At 48.0% G+C, this 24671-nt stretch overlaps 10 protein-coding genes across 10 annotated transcripts; 5 read left to right on the top strand and 5 right to left on the bottom strand.

Moving 5' to 3' along the window:
* Positions 1-508: 508 nt before the first annotated feature.
* BO88DRAFT_486758 (putative 26S proteasome non-ATPase regulatory subunit Nas2) lies at positions 509-1534 on the bottom strand (the record flags this gene model as incomplete). Its single annotated transcript, XM_025712488.1, has 4 exons — positions 1285-1534; positions 1135-1207; positions 726-1084; positions 509-640 (listed from the first exon to the last, which is right to left on the bottom strand). Exons 1-4 carry the CDS (start codon positions 1450-1452, stop codon positions 509-511), a joined length of 732 nt encoding a protein of 243 aa, XP_025564443.1. The 5' UTR covers positions 1453-1534.
* Positions 1535-2132: 598 nt separating this feature from the next.
* On the top strand, positions 2133-5418 carry BO88DRAFT_385404 (putative Rho guanyl nucleotide exchange factor). Its single transcript, XM_025704742.1, has 6 exons — positions 2133-2850; positions 2924-3232; positions 3289-3489; positions 3540-3758; positions 3815-4040; positions 4103-5418. The coding sequence occupies exons 1-6, from the start codon at positions 2311-2313 to the stop codon at positions 5077-5079; spliced, it is 2472 nt and encodes an 823-aa protein (XP_025564442.1). The 5' UTR covers positions 2133-2310; the 3' UTR covers positions 5080-5418.
* A 383-nt stretch (positions 5419-5801) lies between these two features.
* Positions 5802-6289, top strand: BO88DRAFT_486756 (SBDS family protein; the record flags this gene model as incomplete). The annotated part of the gene is made up of 3 exons (XM_025712487.1): positions 5802-5965; positions 6035-6158; positions 6236-6289. The coding sequence occupies 3 exons, from the start codon at positions 5802-5804 to the stop codon at positions 6287-6289; spliced, it is 342 nt and encodes a 113-aa protein (XP_025564441.1).
* Positions 6290-6610: 321 nt separating this feature from the next.
* On the bottom strand, positions 6611-8910 carry BO88DRAFT_452169 (mismatch-specific DNA-glycosylase; the record flags this gene model as incomplete). The annotated part of the gene is made up of 4 exons (XM_025710676.1): positions 6611-7702; positions 8375-8422; positions 8473-8789; positions 8853-8910. The coding sequence occupies 4 exons, from the start codon at positions 8908-8910 to the stop codon at positions 6611-6613; spliced, it is 1515 nt and encodes a 504-aa protein (XP_025564440.1).
* Positions 8911-11487: 2577 nt separating this feature from the next.
* On the top strand, positions 11488-13581 carry BO88DRAFT_251645 (putative NADPH oxidase (NoxA)). Its single transcript, XM_025702222.1, has 4 exons — positions 11488-11858; positions 11911-12165; positions 12214-12623; positions 12680-13581. Exons 1-4 carry the CDS (start codon positions 11764-11766, stop codon positions 13567-13569), a joined length of 1650 nt encoding a protein of 549 aa, XP_025564439.1. The 5' UTR covers positions 11488-11763; the 3' UTR covers positions 13570-13581.
* A 1143-nt stretch (positions 13582-14724) lies between these two features.
* On the top strand, positions 14725-15917 carry BO88DRAFT_336996 (polysaccharide synthase; the record flags this gene model as incomplete). The annotated part of the gene is made up of 4 exons (XM_025702921.1): positions 14725-15385; positions 15532-15625; positions 15678-15837; positions 15891-15917. 4 exons carry the CDS (start codon positions 14725-14727, stop codon positions 15915-15917), a joined length of 942 nt encoding a protein of 313 aa, XP_025564438.1.
* Positions 15918-17583: 1666 nt separating this feature from the next.
* Positions 17584-19284, top strand: BO88DRAFT_385389 (nucleotide sugar dehydrogenase; the record flags this gene model as incomplete). Its single annotated transcript, XM_025704741.1, has 4 exons — positions 17584-17671; positions 17742-18046; positions 18101-18247; positions 18316-19284. The coding sequence occupies 4 exons, from the start codon at positions 17584-17586 to the stop codon at positions 19282-19284; spliced, it is 1509 nt and encodes a 502-aa protein (XP_025564437.1).
* A 606-nt stretch (positions 19285-19890) lies between these two features.
* On the bottom strand, positions 19891-20796 carry BO88DRAFT_413649 (uncharacterized protein; the record flags this gene model as incomplete). Its single annotated transcript, XM_025708138.1, has 1 exon — positions 19891-20796. One exon carries the CDS (start codon positions 20794-20796, stop codon positions 19891-19893), a length of 906 nt encoding a protein of 301 aa, XP_025564436.1.
* Positions 20797-21331: 535 nt separating this feature from the next.
* Positions 21332-22474, bottom strand: BO88DRAFT_413648 (uncharacterized protein; the record flags this gene model as incomplete). The annotated part of the gene is made up of 1 exon (XM_025708137.1): positions 21332-22474. One exon carries the CDS (start codon positions 22472-22474, stop codon positions 21332-21334), a length of 1143 nt encoding a protein of 380 aa, XP_025564435.1.
* A 42-nt stretch (positions 22475-22516) lies between these two features.
* BO88DRAFT_452164 (uncharacterized protein) lies at positions 22517-23478 on the bottom strand (the record flags this gene model as incomplete). Its single annotated transcript, XM_025710675.1, has 2 exons — positions 22517-22861; positions 22918-23478. The coding sequence occupies 2 exons, from the start codon at positions 23476-23478 to the stop codon at positions 22517-22519; spliced, it is 906 nt and encodes a 301-aa protein (XP_025564434.1).
* Positions 23479-24671: the final 1193 nt, after the last annotated feature.

The following is a 24671-nucleotide window of genomic DNA, read 5'->3' as shown; positions in this document are numbered from 1 at the left end:
CGATAGAACGAGGGGGTTGGACAGGGAGGAGTTAGAGTGGGAAGGTTATTTCTACCGGTGATGGAATTTTTGCCGTGAGTCGGTCGCCCAAGCCTGCTGGTCACGTGGCACTGTTGGGCCTCAGGCAGCTCCCGTGCCCCGCAGGATCGCGCAAACTGCATTTGTTGCATGTCTCGCTGTCGATCCACGCGGTTCTTTGCGAGGGAACCCTCTACGCTGTACGGAATTGATCATTAACGTCCATATGAACAGGTGCAATTTCATCTCTTGAACCTAAACTGAAACGCCACCCTAAATGCTTCCCTAGGTATTTCCCGGCAATAATAAACACGTCACGTTCGATCATGAATACATGTCACATTCCTCATCAGAGTCCAATAGCAAGAAAGCAGTAAGGAGAATTCATCAATGAAAGTAGATCGCATCCGGGTGAGTCCTAATATTCCAGGGACTATCCCAGAGTACAGTAGACAGCCGTCATTCTCGTGCCTAACCCGATGCCAGTCCACTACAACGGCACGAGATGACAGCCCAACAGGCCCCGACCGCCCCAATCACGGCGAGGGACCAGCTGCAGGGACAAGTCAATGCTGCTGGAAGAACTAGGATCTTTCCGCACGACTTTGACCGCCACGGTGCGCTAGAAGATGTTAGTTTGGAGCATTTCGCAAGTGGATGTCCTTGGACTAGAAGACCAGAAGGTTGGAAGGACATCTCCAACTTACCCCTTCACTCTGCTGCACTATCTCCGCCACTTTGGAGAGACGTTCATGGTTAAGCCAGTTGGCACTCCCGAATTCCCGAACGGTATCTCCTACCCTCAGACCTGCCTGGTCGGCGGGACTTCCAGGCACCACACTATTGACCTTTGCGAACGGTAACCCAGATGTCCCTGCACCGGATGTATTGTTGCCAGTCACACTAGGTTGTGACCCCGATGTACCATTCAGACCGCCACCCGATTGTACGGCAGTTTGCGCCCGCTGCAAATTCGCAAAGTGGCTGTGGATTCCTTTCTCCAGATGTGACATCACGTCTTTATGATCGTTCCGCAGTCGAATAATCCGGGCTCGAGTGGTGCGTACTAAATAGTGTTTAGCAAAGGCATTGCGGGGGCGTAAAGCAGTGACTCACTTTGGGCAACATCGATATCGTCTCGTGGGAAGCCATCGAAAGTAGTGAGGGATGTGTTCATATTAACGCCATGCTAGAACAGAAAGCATCGTCAGTCGACATCTCACAGAGTGGCAAGGCTTGTTCAAGATCGACTTTAACTTAACTCACCGAGCCGAGGACGCTACTCAAAGCCGAGAGTTCTTCTTCGATGCGTTCCTTTTCTTGCATGAGATCGACCATGCCGAGCTTGGACAGGTCGCGAGGAGGAGCGCCTCCGGCCTTACGTCCGGAGGCGACTGTTGGGGCATGAATGTTTGAACCCATGGGTATTCCCATACTAGAGTGAGTGTGAGGTTGGTTTAAAACATCGTTGGTTGGATGGAAGATGAAGGAAGGACCGGGCGGCGAGAGCTGTCGCAGACGGATCCCGGAAAACGGCGGTGGGTCTTTCGGTGGGAAATCTGGGGGAGTTTCATCTTCTTGGCATCGCGCGCTTGGAAGAGCACTGCGCAACACCATCATCCATATCTCTTCGAAAATTGAATTTGATTTGAAGTTATTGTAAATGGAAGTCAGAAACAATGTCAGGTATCTATAAAAAGAGTGCCTAATTGGTTAAAAATGCTATTTCAAAATGCTATCTGCTACTACTATGCTGCCGCTAAACCGATATCTAGAAGCCTCAAAAGTAGCACGAACAACACCTACCAAGTTGTGAACCGTCCACCCTCACTGGTTTCGCCGCCTTGACCTTTGCTACCTGGAAAGTCTGGTTAAAGATGCACAGATGATGCCGATGCCCATCGTTTCATCGTTGGGAGCATTGAAAGGCCGTTACCGTGTGGTAGGACCAAACACATTGCCATTTGATTCTCAACCGAGCGGTGCATGATGTAGAGGCAACTTTACTCAGAACATTACCGTAAGTTTGTTTAACCTACTGTGATGGGTCTCATACGATTTGCGTTTGTTCGCACTGGACGTTTAGTTCCAACACGTGAGCTTCCCCGGCGACAGCAAGTATACCATGCTTTCCCCATGTGAAGGACTGTGCCAGTCGTTGCTTCCACTTGCCAGCAAGCACCTCTACTCATGACACACGTTCTCTCCCGTGATTCTGGTTCCGAAGCATAACCTGCTTCTGAGCTCGCATTCCCACTTGGAGTTTGTTCACTTCTACATAAACCCTGCACCATGGAAGAATCCAAGGATATGGGCGAGCCTCCCTTGCTGATCCTGGAGAAGCCCGAATACGTGGTGGAGATAACTGCAACACATCCTATGCCAGCAGATCCTGTGGCTGCTTTCAAGCGTTGGATGAATAGCTTCCGATCCCGAAGAGGCTGTCCCCCACCCGAAAGATACGTCGAGGGTTGGCCGATGGAAGTCCAGTCAGATGATCGGGACCTTCTACCAGACTTGTTAACCTCAAATGAGTTCCAGGAAAAGCAATGGGAATCCTTGTCCCACCGTTCATCCAATCTTGGAACCGTCAAGACGGCTACTCTGAGTATTACTAGTCAAAGTGTGGTACGATCGAGGGGAACTACGCAGAGCACAACAAATCAAAGCATACGATCTGATGCTCGTGAATCGCTCGACAGCATCAGACCTGCGTTGAATCCTTCAATCGACGAGGAAGCTCAGCACAGGGCCATTAAGAGACGACGTGTTCTGCGGGAACTGATCACTACCGAATGTGACTATATTTTCGGTTTGAAAGCACTGGCTGATGTATGATCACCTTCAAACTGAAGTATAGGCACGTGTTGCTGCTTACAGATAGCTAACATATCCTCTATTGTAGGCCCTTTTTATATTCTCTGTCAGACCGGAGATTTACCACAATGTTCAACAGATCCGTGACACGCACGAGGACTTCCTCTCACAGATTCGAAAGCTGACGCCCATATCGAACCTGGCAGCAGCTGAGTTCGATACTTTGATGCCTCAGGGTGTTCACAAGCGCCTGAGTGCAATTGACCTTGGTTTGAGGGCTTTGCATGCCAAGTCTCTGCGATCGCGCAGCTTTAGGACTTCTATGGATTCGCGTCTCAGGGCGTTGGCTGCGGAGACAAAAGAGGCCTTGCAAGTTGCGGTAGAAGTCGGCAACCTGGTGAGTTTTCCTCAGTAGGCTTATGTATTTGTCAGATACTGACATGATATTGGTAGTCGGCATCTTTCACGGCTTACAAAGTGTTCTGTAAGAACTATGGCTTGCTCACAGTAGATGTGAGTCTTCTGCGCCAGTCTGTACCGGATTGGCGTATATTCGACCAAGGCATCGAGGCTCTATCGAAGTCGGTTGCATCATTGGACAGACAGGCACAAGAAGAAAATAAAGCGATGTCTCTGAATGACCTCCTGATCAAGGTCGGGATAGACACCCCTTGGTTCTGCCTGTGGATGCTAACGTTAAACAGCCAATTCAGCGTCTGTGCAAGTATCCCTTGCTGCTTGAGGAGTTATTACGATGGACTCATATTCAAGACGACCCATCTGCCCATGATGGCATCCGGCAAGTCCTCGAACAAGTCCGCGCGGTGGTATGCGAAATAAATCAAATTACCGATAACCCTGTTAGCAAGGCCCTAGTGAAGAAGACGTTTTTGCTACAGAGCTTCATGGATCTGTCAGCAGCCGTGAGTATACCACATCTCCCTACGGAACATTAAGCTGAGGTCATTTGAATCCACAGAACACGATCGATAACATCTACAAGCAACTGGGCCCTTTGAGCCTCTGTGGGGTCCTTCACATCACATACCAAACCCCTGAGTATATCACGGGAGGATACATGGTTTGCATTCTGTTCACCTATCATCTCGTAATTTCCAAACCAAGCAATGACTACCGAAGGCTTGAGCCATTAGCATGTGTGTATATTCCCGACATGAAGATTGATTCGATACGAAACGGGGAAGGTGAGGAAACTGCCTATATCGGCCGCCTTGTATGCTGATTTGTATGCTAAACTCTGTGCTAGGTCTTCGTTGCTATGGCTGTCTTTTCTCGTGGAAATTGATTTTCCAGTCCCAGGGCAAGAACTACGAACTGGTGCTCAGTGCTGCTTCGGCACGCGAAGAAAAGAAATGGGAGACCGAGATGCTCAAGTCTGCAGCCGCATTAACTGACATGCCGAAGTCAGTGGTAGCGAAGCTGAAAGAACACTCATTCCTGACTTTAGAGCTGGCTCCTTTGAGTTGCAGCAACGGTGTCCTGCCTCTGTTACCTCGCCGACCGTCTATGCAGGCATTGGCTACATCGCGGACTCTACCTGATTCACAGAATATCATCATCAAAAAGACGCATTGTCCACATAGACTCCATATGACGGAATCTGTGGACGGGGAACTTGAGCGGCCGAAGGTGTCTTCCTTGTGTCCAGCACTTATACTGACCGCCAGGAGACAGGATCGGATACTCTTAGAGCGTGCTATATCTTCCTTCTACACGCGGGACGTTCTGCCGTACCCTGGGATGACTTTAGGCAAGGGGGACATTTTCCATAGTCCTGGGTCACTTATGAGACACCTGAGCCGCCGGCCGGGATTGTACCGACGCTCCAGCTGTGTGAGCCTCAGCACCGCAGGCTATCCTGCTAAGTCTGCTACGGGAGCGACATGTACCGATGAGAAAGCCCATAGGAAGCTTGGAAAGAGTCAGGAGAAGAATTTACGAAGTGTATCGAGAGGTAAGCCAGCAACTCCGGAGACAGACAAGGGACCTATCTTGGCGCGACACAGCAAGGATTCTATTCGACGGTCCAAAACGTGGAAAGGGAAAGGAGGACCGAATGCGAAAGCCAAGGCTGAGATCATTCCGACCAGTGCTAGCAACAAAGGAACGGAGACTCCCGACGGTTGTTCCTTGAAGACATCTGCTATACGAAGGATGTTTAATTCGATGTCCTCCCGACGGACGAAAAGACAGGGTCGCATGGGGCTTGGGAGTGGAGCGTGATGGAGGTGATGATGCAAGTTGTGTGAGATTTCCTGCAGTATTGCATCAGATGGCCAGGTACGGAGTACAAGTGTGTGGAATATGTATGGGGTTCTTAGGGATTCGTGTCGATTCTGAGGAGAGTGGGGGAGGAGAGATTGACCGGGGCGAAGCGAGACGTAATTAGTAGCATTAGCGAGCCAGAATGCCAGAATGCCAAAAAATGTCCGTGATTGGAATGATGATGATGATGATGCCGATGAGGGAATTGAATTCCATAGGGAGCCATGTTTCTCCACCGGGTGAACCAGAAGCGCAAGAGCAAGTGCAGAGCATCCGCAGCATCAGTCGATGATGACGTCGATGCTCCCGTCGGCACACCCACCTCGATGTATTTAAAGGCCTGCAATGTGCAAAAGAAAGAAGAATCAGATCAAAACCAATCAACTCAATTATCACACGAACTATCTATTAGCTATTAGCATACCCTTTGCACGACTTTCCTCACTTCAATTGCTCTTTCTGCCACTGTTTGCCCGCCTTTGTTTCCGGTAGCATCGTGGTGACGTCATCTGCCCTCACCTCACACGACACACTCTCTCAACTCACTTCATCTCAACTTCCTCTTCTCTTTATCCACCCATCGTCTCTAGCAGCTTCATTGAAAGAAAGAAACTAGACCGTTCTTCTATCCTTTCGTCTCTAAATCACTACAAATCCACTACACACTACACACCACCAACATGCCTCGCCACAACGACCCCACCTCCAAGATGTTCTACAAGGGTGCCTCCGACGACTTCATCGTCTTCGTTGATGACCACGACGCCCTGAACAGATGGCGCAGTGACCGCTCCGTCCCTCTGGCGGATGTCCTTAACGGCTGGAAGATCTTTGTTACGCACAAGTAAGTCCTTGTCCTTGAATAGCCTCGAGTAATCCTTTAGCAGCAAAGCTAACAAGCAATAACTTCCAGGCACGGAGCCCAAGGCGTCCTCGACGGAGCTAGCAAGGCTAGTCTCGAGAATGAATTCGGAACTGCCAATGAAGACGACGTTATAACTCAGATTTTGGAGCGTGGAGAGTACCAGTCTACTATTGTATGTTGATATACCTACCCTTGACATCACACTTGAAAGAGAAGAATAGATGCTAACTGATATGTGTGTGGTAATAGGCTCGCGAACAACAAGGTGATACCAACTTCCGTAATGGTCCTGCTTATCGATAGATTCGTGCGCCCATGTTATTACTTACGCCCTTGCTGGCTGGCTGGCTGGCCTGTTTCCTTCCTCCCCCTCCCTTGATGGGTGTGTGGCGTGATGTTGCAAGAGGGGGGCCAAGGATTGTTAGTAGCATGATGATCGACTGATCGAGCACATGATTATGCTTTTTTACTAGCGGATGAAATGTACCTACTTGTCTATCCTAGCTATCTTCCTAGGAAAAGAGAGGGTAATTGATAAATGAATTGAAATGAATGAAATATATCATGGTCATATATATATTTATATTCTATAATTGTACTCCAAAACGTGACTCTACATCTATTCTATTCTATTTTCACACCACCACCCTTCTCCCCCTCCCCCTCCCTCTTCCCCTCCCAAACTTTCCTCCTCTCAACAACCCACCTCCCCAACTCATCCCAAACCTCCCTCTTCTCCATAACCGACATCCCCGCCGCCAACCCACTCGTCGTCGTAGCCACAAAGACCCTCGCCCCCTCCCACCCCCCATCATCACCACCCACTCTCCCCAAATTCATCCCCTCATCCTGCCACCCATACCTAAACTCCTCCTTCCTAATCCCCCGGCCCACCTTAACCCTCCAAACCGCCTCCCAAATACTCTTTCCGACAAGACACACCGCCTCAGGCCTCTTCTCCCTCACCTTCGCCTCCAACACCGGCACACCCGCATCCATCTCCTTCTTGCTCAGCATGCTCGCGTCCCGCGTAGGACGTTCCACGATATTCGTGTTCCCGATGTTATATAACTCCGGGAGTTTGTATGTATCTGAGGGCGGGTGTCGGATGGGTGTGATCCCCGACCAGTGGAGGAGTTTCCAGAAGAGGTTGCTGGGGTGCGCGTAGGCGTAGCCTGTTATGCCGGTTAGGATTCCAGGGTTTACGCCTACGAGGAGGAGGGTTAGGTTTGGTGGGATGGTGTCGGTGAGGAGGGAGGTGGATGTTGATGATGGGGTGGTGGGTGGTGTGGAGGGTTTGCGTGAGCGGGAAGAGGATTTGGTGGTGGTGGTGGTAGTGCTGCTGGTTGGGGTTGAGGTGGAGGAGCGGGAGCGGGAGCGGGTTATTCGTGTTGATGTTGTTGTTGGTGGTGTGGTTCGTTTGCGTTTTAGAGGAGATGAAGTCATCCTGGTAATGGGTTGTTTTGTAATTGAGAGTGCCGGTGGCGCTGAGGACGTAGGCTTCGCGGTGTGGAAGTAGTGGTTGAGACGACCGTTGAAGCTGGTCTTTTTGTTCACGGGAACGTCGTTATCGTCGTCGTGTTCTTCATCATAAGCTTCATTGTCGTGGTTGAGGGCTGTAGGGGGTATTTGGGTGTTGTTGTCCTCGCGAGGACTGTCTTCGACTAGGGGCATGCTGTTCGCTGGCTGGCGGGTGGACGACTGGTGCTGAGAAAGCTGTCTGTGTTAGTGACAGTAATGCTGCAGAATATTCGCCGGTTAGTGCTGTTGATCGGTTTATATAGGTATCATTTCAGGGGATTGCTAAAAGCTTTTCCTTGGTTGCTGGTGATTTGCCTCATCTCTTGTTCCTCGGTCTGCAGCGCTCCAGACGCTTAACCGTTTTGGGTATTATTGGACGCGGGGTCACGTGATTTTACCTTGGGAAAGTGGCAATAAGGCTTTGAAAGTACTGTGGATGGCGGATTGGGCATAGTACTAGGCTTGTCTATATTTAGATGTATAGCTGTCTTGGAGTGTAATGACTTAAACGAAGCTTTAGCAGGTGATGGAGTATTAATATGTTGGTTGTGGTCGATAGTATATCTATCGTATGGAAGGCATGATCTTGTAAAATGAATTATCTTTGTTTCGAGATCCAAAAGAACTATAATACACACAGATACATATACTCTGGCGTCCAGGCAACAGAGTCCCTATATAACGGCCACACAATCCAGGTCAATAGCTGGACAGTCATTGCTGAATGAAAAAGGACCTTTTATCTGTCCAAACTCCATAAAGCACATATTACCGATATACTAGCATCGCTGGGTATCGTTTCATAAAATCATATCATGTCGTGGTCGTTAAGTGGGAGGTTTCGTGTTGGTACAAGTCACGCTATACCTTGTATTCGCTTCGTTTGGGGAGGGTCCATGGTACAGGGCAAACGACCTATTATCCATCAGTCATGTCTATGGGGTGATCGGTCGGTGTATACGTACCTCGCCCTCACTGTAGGCCCAGAAATACACCCCGATTCCAATAACATAGTATAGAGCAGGGTCCGTTCCCTGGTAGAGGAGCATGGAGAGGAGAGCGCTGAGGGGATAGAAGATCAATCGGAATTCGATGCTGCGGTGCGCGAGGGAGCCGGCGACGTATTTCAAAGGCCATTCCCATGCAAGTCCGAGTAGACCCAAGAGGAGGTTGAGAATCTGAAGAATAGGGACCGGATTCACAGCGCCGTTCAGATTGAGCGTCATAAAGTCCCAGAATACCTTCGGCCAGATAAATCCTTCGATTGCCCCGCCAATTTGGTCTGTATTTAAGTCATTCAGATTAGCATCGTCATATATATTAGATGAAAAGGCGTGGTGCATACAAGCTGAGGCTGTGAGGATGATAAGTCGCGCCCAGTGATTTTTGATAAGTCTTCCCATGGTAGGCAGGCTTTGGCGTATAGTGGGAGTTCAAGCGTCTTCCGTCCGGCGAAAGAGCTCGTTGCTCAAGTATAGACACAATGCTGTTTTTGTCTCATAAACACAAGGATTGCTTGCTCGACCGTAGGGGATCCCTCAACCATCCACCCGATCAATCAATATCGTGTGTGCTATGCTCGTTCCAAATGACATGGCAGGTGGAGTAATGGATGTAAGGTCAAGGTTGGTAAATTCTTCCCCGGCAGTTTGCTTGTGAGGAGAAGTAGTCGTATGTAGTGTGTGAGAGTCGGATAAGCTTTAAATCACAACAATCACATCACCACATAAACTTAATGCAGGAAAAATGAGATAGTATCGGTTCAAATAATCATGTACTGCATGACCGAGCAAACTTCAGCTAATAGACCAGTTTAGCGATGGCGGCCATGGAGGGGGAAAAGAGCAGAAATACATACATTAGTAGCTTCCGGCGCCAACGGAGCAGACCACCTGATTTGCATCTTCTTCACAATAGGCTGAACGCAACGGACTCGCCGTCCTCCGCGCTTCCCCCTCTCAACGCCTGTGATACGTGGATGCGTTTTATCAACCGCTCTCTTTTCTAGCCCAATCAGCTACCAGTCTCTGCTGGAAGCGATCCTCACACCCTTGACTTCTTCACGAGAACACCTCATGATTGGATCTGGTCGCTCGGTGTAGCGTGACAGTGCGAATGATCCTGGGAGCGCCATGGCTGGTCGGATCAATCAAAAGAGACAGAACGTGGAACTGACAGAGATGCATCGGCCGCTAAAGTGTGTTGCCGCAAATCTCCTGCATCCTCCGCTCCACCGTCACGCCCCGTCAGGTCGCTAGTGCATCACACCCCGTTTGGCTGCTGAGCTTTGGCTTCTGAGTGGCTGGATCGAGTGCTACGAAGCGCCCGGCTGGGGCTTCCAGCATCCAAGCTCCTCTGATGGCGGACTATCTTGTGAAGACTTTGAGAAGCGGGGAAATGGCTGCCCAGGTAGTCGGTCTTTTGCCTGCCCCCCAGTCCTTGCTGTGATCTCCATCGGGCGCCTACTGCTACACAACCATAAATACCCGCTGTCAAGTCGTCTATTACCACTTAATATATACGTCTACGGGAAGAGGCAATACTCAAATAAATCCCCGAGATGGAAGAAGGATTTCTAGATCACAGGGAAACCTATACTGGATTCAAGGCTGCTACTAGACAACTCACCGTCTTTTCGCAGCTCCCTATCACTCGAGATAATTATAGCACCGTTCCTACCCACACGGTCCGAGTGCCAATCTATTCGTCGCTAGATGTGATGAGAACCTCAACCGTGCAGGGCCAAGAACTTAGAATTATGCCCCAGCATTATCGTCTGATCCCCTGCTCAACCCACGCCAAGGACTCACGACTAGGTATACCAGGGTCTTCCATTCGAATTCCGGAGATGATTCTGCTTTGGACTAGTACCTGGATCATGAAAGTCTTGGCTCAGAATGCGAGAGCTATATTTGGTAGCAACCAGACCTAAATTGCATCTCGAATCATATTCCTGTCTGTCCCGACTGTCACAGAGGTGCGCTCCCCATGTTGATGGCCGCTTTGACCGCGTGTGACGGGATGCGCGCCTGCACAGCGCTTCTCATAGGCTGGAATTGGCCGAGACTCCACTCTTCACAAAACGAATCAACGGAGCAGCCGGAGGAATATAGAAGAATCAAATATGGATTTACGGGCCATTGATAGCAACTCACAATCCCGGTGCCACATGGTAAGGTTAGTGGCGGATACCGGGAGATGAGGAGATGGCAGTAGGTTCAGAAAAGACGGACTTTAACCTATCATGTCACTACTAAGTGCGCCAATCGCGCGCGACAGCTTAACGAGTGCACCGCAAAGCAAAACTCAAACGGCTGTGTGATTGAGGAGCACACTCGATTGTGGCCTTGAGATACGAGTAGAAGGATCATCTATCCAGTCAACAGAGGACGGTCAGACTCGAGCTCTCTTCATCAAGAATCTGGCGCATCAGGCGATAGTTTAACGCCTGACGGTTTTGCTCCATCTCATTTTCGCCTGAGCCTTGTAAACGGCAAGTTCGGGGATAGTGGTGTCCAACCGGGCGATCCGCTCCCTGCAGGCTATCCTAGCGCACCATAAGTCCGCACAGCGCAGGGGTTGGGGTAAATATAGAAGCAGAAATCCTAATCCTCGTGTCCCTCATCAAATCTTCCCCTCCTTTCTGCAACCAAAACCGTATCTCCGGGTACCAGACGCTTGACACAGGATTTTCAACTGACATCAACCCCACACCAACCTACTCAGAAATTACCCTTCAGGACCTAGGCCCGTTTAAAATAAGAATGATATAATCGGATCTGATCCTTGTTCCTCGATTGGTCCCAGCCTTCTCTGATCGTCGGCTTCTACCGCGTCCTGAACCTCCGGCCATTGACTCTAGCACCTGAGAAATCTAATTCATGAACCATTATCCTCGATAAGCCAAGGGAAAGCCTGTGATCTCCGTGAGTCCCCAGGACTTCAGGGTGCATACGGCTCCTATCAGCGTTTAAAGCGCCTTATCTACTGGCGCCACAGGCTGTCGCTCTGCGCAGGCTTGACTCAGCGGATACTTGGAGCGAAGCGCCAGCTCTTTCGAGAGGACTCTATTTATGGATTCCTAGAGTAGAGTGTCCACCACAATCGTTCCTTTCACTTATGGTACGGGCGCCTTCGAAAGAAATTCCGAAAAAGGCGCACTCAAACCATTCACTCCTTTGAAAACGGGTCATTGCAGGTCAATGATAGAGCCTCGCTAAAAAGTCACTACATGCTTATACTGCCCTGTTAACATCATGGAACATGCTTGGGGCTCATACGTTACCGCGTCAAAGGTCTGGTTTTACTCCATCTTTTGGGCGCTACATTTCGTCATTTTTGCAGTGGGGTGGTAAGTCTGACGGTTCCTAATGACTGCCCGTATATGTACTGAGAATCCTTAGGTATATTCAGGCCTCGGACCAGAGGCTGGCTATGCTCAATACCCTCCAGTATTCCGTTTGGATATCACGAGGCGCTGGGCTAGTGTTGACATGCGATGCCACCCTCCTCTTGCTGCCCATGTGCCGAAATCTTGTTAAAACAATAAGACCTAGGGTGCGATGGCTTCCACTGGATGAGACGGTATGGTTTCATCGTCAGGTCGCCTATGCTCTTTTATTTTTCACCATAGTCCATGCAGCGGCTCATTATGTGAAGTAAGCCAATTTATCTCGACCACGAGGTCATTGCTCTGACAGAAGCAGCTTTTACAATATCGAAAAAGATCACGTCCGCCCTGTTAAAGCAGTTCAAATCCACTACACAGAAGCTGGTGGGATTACAGGACATGTCATGCTCCTTTGCATGATGTTGATGTACACCACGTCCCATCAGCGGATCCGGCAACAATCTTTTGAGACGTTTTGGTATACGCACCATCTTTTCGTACCGTTCCTTCTAGCATTGTATACACATGCAACGGGCTGCTTCGTGCGAGACACAGAAGAGCCTATCTCACCCTTTGCTGGGTCTAGATTCTGGAATCACTGCTTAGGCTACGAAGGCTGGAGGTGGGAACTCGTGGCTGGAGGCTTGTACATGCTCGAAAGGCTGTACCGCGAAATCCGAGCCAGACGCCACACCGTTATCCTAAAGGTGGTTCGCCATCCGTATGGTAAGTCCTACATTTGCCGATATAAGCCTCTGGATTATCCTAACAACGATACACAGATGCCATGGAGATTCAGTTCCGCAAGGATAGTATGAAGTACAAGGCTGGTCAATGGCTCTTCATACAGTCACCCGATGTATCCAGCAACCAATGGCATCCGTTTACAATTACGTCTTGTCCATTCGACCCGTACATTAGCATCCACGTTCGCCAGGTCGGTGATTTTACTCGTGCATTGGGTGACGCACTAGGATGCGGGCCAGCGCAGGCCAGAGATATGGAAGGACTCGACCCGCTGGGAATGTATGAAGTCGCCCTGCATAACGGACAAAAGATGCCCAGACTGCGCGTTGACGGACCATACGGAGCCCCGGCCGACGATGTTTTCGACAACGAGGTGGCCGTCCTCATCGGGACGGGAATAGGTGTCACACCATGGGCATCGATCCTCAAGAACATTTGGCACTTACGATCTGATCCCAAATTAGCCGGCCGTCTCCGTCGCGTCGAATTCATTTGGGTCTGTAGGGACACATCGTCCTTCGAATGGTTCCAAGCCTTGCTCTCCTCTCTGGAATCTCAGTCGGCAGCCGAGGCAGAGTACAGTGGGAAGGCCGAGTTCTTACGCATCCACACATACCTCACACAACGACTGGATGATGACACAGCCGCTAATATTTTCCTCAACTCCGTCGGTCAGGCTGTCGACCCGCTTACGGAACTGCGAAGTAGAACGAACTTTGGCCGTCCGGACTTCAAACGCCTCTTCACTGCCATGCGTGATGGCCTACAAGATCAAACCTATCTATCAGGCGTGCATGGAAATTCGACTACAGAAATCGGAGTATACTTTTGTGGACCCAATGCCGCTGCCAGACAAATCAGGGAGGCGGCCATGTCCACCTCAACGAGGGACATCCGGTTCAAGTTCTGGAAGGAACACTTTTAGACGGCGAGACTCTGCCTATGGGGTCAAAAGACAAAGTCAAGTGGAAAAAGAAACACCAAGCTCTCGATACGAATTGATGACTGATGACTCTCTAATTTTGTTGATAATTGCATGTAACTAGATGTATTTGTCTTGTGATATGAAGTATCGTGTAATATACGTTTCAAGTGTGTCAATTTAAGTCTCGTAATGCAGCATATGAATGACTAAAGCAACTCTTACAGTACGTATGGCTACAGGGAGTGATGAACGAAGGTTCACGTCCTCTCAGCAGCATTCAACCTACAAATTGAACGTGACAGAGTGGAGAATTATTAGCAGCATGATCTTCACTCGGACTCATTGATACTTACAGGCTCTGCAAGCGCTGCGCGACATATGGTCTATCTACTGGGAAATAGTTCCGGAGGAGGCAGTTCAACACAAACTTTGAACGTTAGCGAATGAGAGATATGACACGATGGAAGTTCTTGACGGGACGGCCAAGCTAGTGGAAAACGAGCGTCATGCGAAGGAAGAGCGGTCTGGAGGACCCAATCAATGCTGCGCTCGTTACTGATGTATCTAAAAGGATGCATGACTGTGGCAGAAACATGTCGCAGGAGGACGGCAAGGGGTCGATCGGCGCACGGCCGATTACCAGAATTCATGGTGAAATAACAAAGCATAAGTATAATGTATGCTATTGGAGTGATAGGGCTTTTGCAGCAGATTGAAGTCTATAGATCTCACCGCCACCATCAGGGATTCAACATGTCTGCCCTCCCGGATGGCTGGCAGTTGAATCTACGCGGGGACGAAGGGATGGATGGATTGTTGATAAAGACCGACCTACCAGTCTTTCCATCCCTCGGTATACATCGAGGATTCCCCTACTGAACAGCCTGACTGACGTCTTTCGACTCCCCCCTGAAATGGAGTTTACTTCTTTCTTTTGGCTTCTGGTGTAAGTTGAAGATACTCACCCACCACAATGCTATTTCTACTGACCAGAAAAGGGGCTGGCATCTTGTCAGACGTACCTTACGACTCTATGGATACTGGCGAATGAAGCCACTTCCGGTACCAGAAAACCCTAAAATGCGACCGGATTGTGTCAGCGTGTTGATACCCACAATTGGAGCACCTGCAGACCTCATACCGCCGCTCCACACAATGTTGGACAACCATCCTAAGGAGATTATAATCGTCACAACAGCAGCTTTGATCGGGGAATTGAGAGCGGTTCTTCAGGTATTCATTCCGAAAGAACAACTGCACAAAATTCATGCTCTCGACATCCCCTTACCCAATAAAAGAAACCAGCTCATGCGCGGCATTCAAGCAGCCGCAGGAGAGGTTATTGTGCTAGCGGACGATGATGTGTACTGGACCAAGAACCTTCTGCAACAAGTCCTCGGCGTTCTGGAATTGGAACCCGAAGTGGGTGGCGTCACCACGCAGGAAGAAGCGCATGGCCTAGACGCTCGAAGTCCTGAAACAATCACGTTCTGGGAAGCCCTCGAGGCTCGCCGCCTCAGCATGCGCAACATAGAAATTGCTGCCTCCAGCTGGCTGGACGGTAGTCAAACAGTTTTGACTGGACGGACTGCAGCCTATCGAGCGTGCATCTTGAAAGACCCGGAATATCTGTCTGCGTTCACAAACGAGTACTTTCTGTGGAAATACCGCATGCATTGCGGCGATGACCAGTTTACTACCCGCTGGCTATTGAACCACGGATGGAAAACCCGTATGCAGACAGGAGCTAAGATCTACTGCGAGGCTCTCAACGACAGTCGTCACGTGAAACAGACCCTACGATGGGCAAGGAATGGTAAGATCTCAAGTCTGAAGCGGTTTTTCGGATCAAAACGAATGTGGAAGCGGTTAGTTATCCCCTTATCTTCATTTGATAGTCATTCTTCAATAGTAACACAAGTAATAGATATCCATGGCTAGCTATTACCACATCTCGTACAGTATTATCCATGGTACTTCAGTTATGGCGTCTTTCGTTCGTGGTGTATATTTTATCTGACCCATGGCTGGTCATTGAGAGGCTTTTCAGCCGAAGGTAAGGAACCTGACCTGTGTGCGCGCCTATTGAGCCTTGCTAACCGTGTCAGGCTAACTTTCTGGATTGGCTTCTATGTACCACTGCTCGTTGAACATATTGCATACGGTGTGGTGCACAGGTGGTATTTCAGACATCTAGGAGCCCAGATACTGAAGGATCTCATACAGTACTATTTCGTTTCTGTCTATACGACCCTAACTTTGCATGCAGTAAGTTTCCACCCAAGTATTTATAAGCTAACGCCGGTATTGATAGATTATAGAACCACTGGGGATCCCGGGAAGTCTGATGTTTGGGAGCAGTTGTACGTGGGCTGTGAGGAAAGTGGGAGTGCTTTCGGCAACAATATCTAACTCGACACTAGGCAATCGTTTTCGCTGATAGAGCCCGTTCGATCTATCCCACCCTTGAAATCATTACATAGGTTCGATGAATCACAAGTTCCGAGTCTGTCAGAAGTGACAGAGATGTGGAGGTGATTGGACCCTTATGTCGAATGAGTAGAGTGTAGTGAATACGACATTCAATGCAAAGTGTCAAGTTACTCACCGAAAGCCAGAACTTGCCATCAAAAATTCAGCCCAGGGTATAAACAGCTCTCCTATGTCAACGGTGTTTGCTTGTTTTCATAGAATCCAACATACCATAATCATTCCTGAGTGTTCAGAGAAGAATATAATGTATTATAGACAGGTTTGATATCAGGTGGTTGTATACAAAAATAATTTATCAGCCTCCTATTCGACTTTTCCACTTTTCCTTATGACTATGTGAAAAAAGGCTTTGATAACTGAGGATTCTACATGACTATGATTACTACCATACAAAACCTTACAACTCAGGTGGATATAGTCATAAGTTGAAGCTGCCCTTTCAATGATTCTGCGTTCGTGTCCGCTCTGTATAATCTCGGTATAGAATGCAGAATAGACGGAAAGAATTTGAATTGAGAATAGAATCTCTTGACATACCAATATGATCCGAGAAGGAATGCCCAATGGAAGTTTAAAAAGAATGACGGTTATCCAATCACCAATGAAGTTCACGAAAGGGATCGGAACATAGAGGTAAAAACAGGTGTCCCAAGAGGCGATACACAGAAGTAATGTTTTGCTAAACTGCAAGATAGAATCTACGTGGAGAAGAGAGGAGATAAATTCCTTGCCTTAGCGAGCCCAAAACTTACAGTAAGTAGCCTACTAGGCAACAAGCTAACTCAATTCCCCGCAAACAAGACCACTCACGCCACTTTGTGATCTGTCGTTTCATGCATGCCTTAATCGGAAATGCCGGTGCGTCGACAGAGTAGCGGTGAACCGGCAAGGGAGGGAGAGGAGTCGATTTGGCATTTGTTGTTTGCCAAAGCATTGTCTAGTTATTAGGTTCTCTAGTGCTGTAGGTTACAGGATACAGGTCATCATGCGTTCACATTTGTCTATCTCATGGTCCTTTCATACCGTCAAAGGATAGGGATAGGCAGTGGTATTAATCATCACAAAGAATAGAAAAGAAAAGGCAGCTTCAGAGCAGAGGCAGTGTAAATGCTCAGAGATTGTAATAAGGATTTGGATGGTGTGAATATCGTGTAAGAAAGGCCCTGCAGCAAAGACATGTCTAAAGAAAGGCTCGGCAACATACTTTTACGCGTCGCAGATCGAGTGGAGTGGTGATTGGAAGAAGCTGCTAGTAAGTAAGCTCCCCATGCTTATCGAAATCGACAATCGTAGACATGTCTGCAAAAGTCTATCTTTCATATGCGTGCCTACGGTGCATATGATGTTTCAACTGCAGGCAAGGATTTGCGACTACCGGTGGCCACTTAGGGAATATGACGCGATATAGGGATATAGGGCCTCCCTTCACTCCATGTCATGCCTTTTTAAGAAGGTTCTCTGATGATAAAGCACGAGAAACCGATTTTAATTGAACGACTAACAACCCTACGAAGATTCGTAATGGGATCTAACAGTATGGAAATTTGGCCGAGCCAATGGCCACAGGGCAACTTTCAGAAGGTATGTATGATTGGGGCGGGCTACGTGGGTAAGTCAAGACCAGCAGTCGCGCTCATAGAAGTCCAAATATTCTTATTGCTCATTTACCTTTGGCTCAGGTGCATTGACAGCAATAGCTCTGGCTTCTAAGAACCCATCTGTGCATTTCAGTGTGGTTGACAAAGATGCCTCGTTGATTGCGGCTTGGAATTCAGATCACCTCCCCATACTTGAGCCAGGCCTCGAAGATATCTTATTCGAGGATAATCAATCCCAGGAGAAAGAGCTCTGTGTTTCTCCGCAGATTTGCCAAGGACAACCGAGGAGAAGGCTTGCTAATATAATTTTCTCCGCTGATATACGTGCACACATATCTGAGGCCAATATTATTTTTATTTGCGTTGATACTCCGTCAGAGCTCTCTGTAAGTCTCACATTATGAGTTTCAGAGACGATGTAGGAGGTTCTGATTGCCCAGTTTCCTGATAGCGATGAGATCAGAGGCCTCGACCTGAAGAATCTAGAGTCAGCCATCAAATCAATCGCGCAGCTTTCAACGGGTCACAAGGTTATAGTCCAGAAAAGTACTGCACCTAGTGGCATCTGTCAATGGATCAAGAAGACGGTGGGTGATGCTATCCTAAGCAGCGATTAAGTAACGATTATGAATCCAACTGACTAATTCACGATTAGCTGAAAGATGCGGCTCCATCAACAGCTTCATACGACATAATATCAAGCCCTGAGTTTCTAGCTCAAGGCACCGCTATGCAAGATCTCTTGAGCCCTAATCGGGTGGTCATTGGCTATGAACCAGCAGCAGACGGCGCCGTTCCCGAATCAGTGAAAGCCCTAATACGCTTATACACACCATGGGTGCCTCAGGAACGAATAGTCACGACCGACACATGGTCATCAGAGCTAGCCAAAATTGCTTCCAATGCACTTATTGCACAGCGAATCAGCAGCATAAACGCCCTAAGTGCTGTCTGCGAAGCGACTGGCGCAAGCGTCACCGAGCTCTCACGGATTGCTGGACTAGACCCACGAATCGGACCGCAGTGTCTGCGAGCCGGATTCGGATTCGGCGGTTCTTGCCTGCGCAAAGATGTCTGCTGCTTGATATATCTAGCTCGTGAGCTAGGACTCGATGATGTGGCTGAGTACTGGCGGGGAGTGATTCAAATCAATGACTCCCAATCCGCACGTATCACGAAACGGATAATGTCATTTTTGCCTCCTATTGTCCCAGGAACAGAAACGAAGGCAGCTATTCTTGGTTTCTCTTTCAAGAAAAACACAACAGACATTCGAAATACCACTGCGATTAAGCTGGTTCAACATTTGGTCGGCCATGGATTACGCGTCAATATCTTTGATCCGCACGTCCCGAGGCAACGCATTGAAAAGGCATTGATGTTACAGTGTGGGGCTGCTCATGTGAATACTGCTGTGGTAGAGAGCACTGAGGCAGCGTGTGAGGGATGCAGCATAATTGTGTTGCATACTGACTGGGATGAGTTTGTAGGGACCAGTGTGGATTGGAAGGACATTGTTGCTCAGATGCGAGAACCAAGGTTGTTCCTGGGACCTCCTGGGTCATTTGATGTACACAAGATGAAGCAGTATGGGCTTACTGTTCTGGAGGTGGGGAAGCCATAGACAAGGGAGAGTTGCCTTCGCATAGGCGTAAAGGAGAATTGAGGAGTGACTACCATTCTTCACGTTTCTCCTCTTCTCCATAGGCGTTACATGTTTATTGCACCATGGGAGGTATCGAAATTCATTTGGAGCTACAGCAGCTCCCTGCCTTCTAAAAACTGGGAAGTAAACCAAAGTCTCATTGTTCTAATCTGATAATTCATATTTTGAATAAATTGCTACCTAGTATCAATGGTTCAATGGACAGTGTTAGTGAAAATGTCCCACCAAAAAAAGAAATAAAAAAAAAAAAAAAAAAAAAAAAAAAAAAAAAAAAAAAAAAAAAAAAAAAAAAAAAAAAAAAAAAAAAAAAACGAAAATAAGATTGGGCGTATAGTAGCCTCATGCGAGTTCTAGGCCAATAGATTAAACGGAGTCAGAAGTGGATGGACCATTAGGCTGCTAATGCACATAAGCAGTCGCATTATAGAGCGGCTGCGACTAAAGCAAAGAGTTCGTATAGGGATCAGTACAGTTTATGAGAATTATGAACGGAAGAAGAAGAGCAAAATTAATATTCCATACACCTTGGTGGCAGTGACTCGAAATCTAAATGCGATACACTATTCAAGAATTGAGATCCGAGGGATTGCTATCTATCATTTCACCCTTTTGTACTTCCTCTTCAAACCCCTCCACTACTTCCATGAGATAGAGGAATCTGCAATACAAGGGAAATGTTTCTATAGTTGTTTGCAAACCCTCCTCTATAAGCTCACGAGCATCTTCGAGATCCTTCGTGTTACGCCCACGCTCATAGCGCATGAGCAAACATTCAGATAGCTCACGGAGATACATATGACTATAGGCTTCAGTGGGTAGCCTAAGTCCATTTGCCTCTTCAGCCACCTCAATTGCCTGACGTAAATATTCTGACTTTTCAGGATACTTTGAAGCAGTCGTCTTCAACCAAAAAGTCAATGTGTGAAGCGCATTAGGGTATCTTGGATTCTTCTTTGACATGCCATGTATAGCTCTCTGCGCACATTCCACAGCCCTGCGTAAGTCATCGTCTTGGGGCTGCTCCGCCCTTTGAAATCGGTATCCCAACCACATGGCCAAGGAGTGATAAAATAGCTGTTTGTCTGCTTTGCTCAGGTCAGGGGTATGAGTCAAGGCGTTCTCAGTATCTTCAATTGCCTGATCGAGGTCCTCGTCCCAGTGTGCCCAAATAGCGTGCTCATGCAATGCTCTAGCTCGGTCAATGCTGCCAATTGGTGTTACTTGCAGCGCTCTCTCGGCAATCTCTAAGCCAGTGTTCAAGTCTGAGCTTTCGTAATCATAATTATCTTGCTCGAGAATGTGTGCTCGGCTTAGGGTAATAAGCATCCTACCTAGCCTGGCATCTGCTTCTGGCGTTTGCTCGACAACGCTGGCGGTGATTTCTATCGCGCAAGTAAGATCTGCATGTGAGTTGAATTTAGCAGACCTTAAGATTAGGCCTTGGGACATGTTGTTGAGAGCCTCTGTCATGTTTGTACTCCCTAGCTGTACCATGTTCTGGAAAAGCCTCGCCTCCGCTTCAGACGTAAAGCCAGAGCAACAGAGCATTGGCAATACGACATCGAAGGATAATTTATAATATTTCTCTTGGAGTCTTGGGAGCATTTCAATAAGAGTTTCTGGACCTTTTCCCTCTTTAGTTCTTATTTCATGCAGATGAATAAGCCACTGGCAAAACGCATATTCCCCAAACGAAAACGTGTCCCAATACCATTGTTGATGCTCAAGCTGCTCATATAGAGGAAGATAGAAGAAGTCTTCAACAGAGATTATCTCCGGTCGTTGATTGATTGGGGCGGAAATATAGCGCATGCAACTGTTGAGTATGGTTTCATGGCAGGAAACGGTGGTGATCGATTGTAGCCAGGCGGGTCTTTTGTCCTTCTTCGATTTCACTTGGCTTTCTTGTTCTGATAGAAGATAGTCCTTAACGATTTGGTGAATAAAGTAGATACGGTCATTATATGTCACCAGCAAGAAATGAAATCGTTCCAACATGGTCGCTTTAAATAAGAAGTGGGTTGAACTCGTCTCCGCGCTCAAAGGCCTCGTCATCCATACCAACCTTCAAGGCAATCTCCATTTCCTGAACGGTCAAAGGTCTCTGTGCGGCCAAGACAATCTCCAACATAGCTTTCACTGCTTCACGATCTGCTTCATCTATTGCGTCCAGTATCTCGGTATACGCGTCAAAGACTGTCTCTGGAATATTCTCGAATTCTTTGACCCATGCCCTCAGCGATCTTGTCATACTCAGCTTCTTCTTATCCAAAACATCGAAAAGCAATTTGACAAATAGATATGTCCGATCTCCTTCAACGCGCTTTCTGAGCATTTCTCGGAGCTGTAAACAAACAGACTTATTTTCGATCTTCCGTTTCTGTATGAACCTCTCCAGACGTTGACTCGCAACACATTGAATATCCCTTGAAAGAAACTCCCGACATTGCGCATCTTGATCGAGGTCCAAAATAGAATCCATCACGGGGTGAAAGTCGTCAATGATGTCACTCAGTGGACGGGCAGTGCAGAAGAGCTTCAAAGCTGGGCTATGGAAACCGTGCAAGTGCTGAATGAACTTTTCCCTTGAGCCAGGCTCACTTTCATCCAAGGCGTCAAGCAGAACAACGATACTATCCGGTTCAGCTTTAACGAGTACCTTATGAAGAAGCTCCCATAGAAGACGAAAATTTGATCGTATGTCACCCTGGTCCTTGTTCTGAATATCATCCACCACGTGGACAGTCCAGTCCGGACGATTCTGGAACAATTGATACATAATGTGGCAGAGAGCGACATTCATGTTATTTTGCTGACCACCACGGTCCTTGAAGAAGAATGAACAAACCGCAGGTCCACCTGGTCTTGAAAGTGACTCATGAAGAGATTTGGTCAGCACTGACTTTCCAGTACCGGGGTTGGCCACCACAAGCAGAGAACGAGTTGATCCGAAATCCCATTCTTGATATATTCTGTGCTCACGGAAGCCTTCGGTTGTTCCACTTGAAGGATTGCTGATATCCTCATAGTAGGCTTGATACTGATCAATATCCAGATGGGCTTCGTCTAGCCTAAACTTTGCGACTAGCTTTGACTGTTGCCTCAACGCAAACTGCCTGTTGCGTTCTGATGCCAAGCCGGTCTTCATTTGAGCTGAAGTTGATTTGATGCCTTTGAGTGTGTCCAACACTTATGTTCTGAAATCGATTTCCATATACGTCTGCACCTCGCTCTCAGCTTCTTTGATCTTAGTCAGTCTATCCTCCGCGGATGAGCCCAGCCCCACGAAGGTCTTGGAAAGAGTTCTGAACTTGTGATGGCATTCTTGCAGAGTCAAGATCTGAAATTCAATGATGAGCCTGTATAGCTCTATGCTTGCCTCTTTGAGAGGGGCCTTGGACTGCCGGAACTGCTGGGGAGACTGCCATATTTCAGGCCTCAGAAGCTCGACCAAGTGCGCATACCATGGAAGCTTCGCGATAATATACAGGAGGCCATTATGGCTCGCATTAACTTGATCACTGTATCTGACAAGCTTTGTTCTCTCAGTCCTCATGCCTGAAGCGATGTCAATGATCCAGATTAACCTACCAGAGTCAATACTAAACAGACCCCTGTCCAGGCAATAGAGGCAGGTGGGTAAACAGCCAGCACGCTCGATATTCCATCCTTGGTCGAGTTGAACACTTTTGAGAAGGTATCGAATGCTTTGATATCTGCTGCATTATTGCTGCTTTCCTCCACCAATGCGTCCATCAATTTCTGGCGACTTTTCCCGTCTAGATCAGCAAGTTGACGCGGTAAGGGCATCTGATTGTTGTCGACGTCGCCGGAGTCAGGGTCCGTTGTCGCCGACGGGAGTTTTGAGCGGACTATTTTCTCATATTCAATCACGAGTTTCTCCAAGACCTTGTTATTGCGTATGCGACCGTATGCCTCTTCCCAGATCTCTTCTACATCTGGTATCTCCTGTACCTCAACAACGGGGGATATAGGATTTGTCTGCCCCTTTGACTCGATTTCACTCGGTTCATGTTCAGAGCTATGGCGATTACCTTGTGAGCTCCCCACGTCCTTTGTTATTTCGAAGGACTGATTAGACTCCTTGAGGGGAGTTGATGCTGATGCTTGAGAGGTGTCATTTCCTAGCATCCTTTGTGTTTGCTTTTGCCTTTCCCACTGAATCGCAATTTGAGACACGCGAGCCACTTGGGTTGACCCATTTGAGGCACTTTTCGGGAATGCAGACGATAAAGGCGAGGAAGAATGAGGGTACATTTGGGGAGGAAAGAGCCATCACCGCGAATTAAGCACAGGTGCGGTGCAATTTTTGCTTCTTTCAGCTAGCACTACGAACGATATTTCAGCGCGTATACCCTTGTCGATTTATGACGTGTTCCTGTTCGTGAATCTTTAGTGTGGTCTTCTGTGCGGCTGACTTGCATTCAACATGGCCAATCATGCATTTTCCACACCTTACTTCCAACCAGCCAGAGAGCACTCGGTCGCATACTACAGCTCAAGGCATTATGGCTGTTGGTCAGCTAGCTCACCACTCAAGTTGAGCACTCATCTTGAGCTCGAAATCCATCAAACATTGCCACGCTGCTTCGGGTAGGTGAGTAGACCGTCCTTTCTGGGTGATCACAACATCACGGTGGGTTATCAGGGCTATTCAATGACTTGAAAGATGTTACATGGTTTCGTTTTATTTCACCTCTTTTATTGCACAGGAAAAACGTTATTCACTATTCTTCATAGCAACCCTTTGTTTGAATGTGCGAATTTCATTGACCTCGCCCGACTTCATCTCTTACCCAGAGCTATCATGAAGATCATGAAGACGCGGGGTAGCCACAGCGCCAAATATTTGGGCCGCGAAGTGATACGTTTTCTGTCCGCTGATTGTGACCAATAATGGAGCTGATACGATTCAGCTTTTGTTGATCTTACCCCTGGTTGGTAACAATTTGCGCCCGATGCTGCACTAACGTCGAGGGCTGCCCTCCGCTCCGTTCAGCGCCGTCGGAGGCAGTGAACCTGCTAGTCATGCACCGATGCCAATCAATCTCGAAAGGCTAATACGACGCGGTAATATCGCAGGATTAAACCCAAACATGTTCTCAAGTTTGGTCTTCCATTTACCTACGCGTGGGCAGAATATGCATAACGCGAAACTTCACAAACTAAGTGAGCGGCAGGGCTAGGATACTATATATTGGACCTGTTCACGCCTTGAGTCACGAGCCAGCCCTTCGGTCCGCAATTATCTCATGCGTTATGTACTGTCTATAAAAAGGGTCCTTGGTGACTAGATGAAGATCCAGGACCGCGTTTATGGGGTA

Source organism: Aspergillus vadensis, assembly GCF_003184925.1.
Source record: "Aspergillus vadensis CBS 113365 unplaced genomic scaffold BO88scaffold_7, whole genome shotgun sequence".
Lineage (NCBI taxonomy): Eukaryota > Fungi > Ascomycota > Eurotiomycetes > Eurotiales > Aspergillaceae > Aspergillus > Aspergillus vadensis.
The sequence above is the reverse complement of the archived record's forward strand: the minus strand, read 5'-3'. Positions and strand labels throughout refer to the sequence as shown.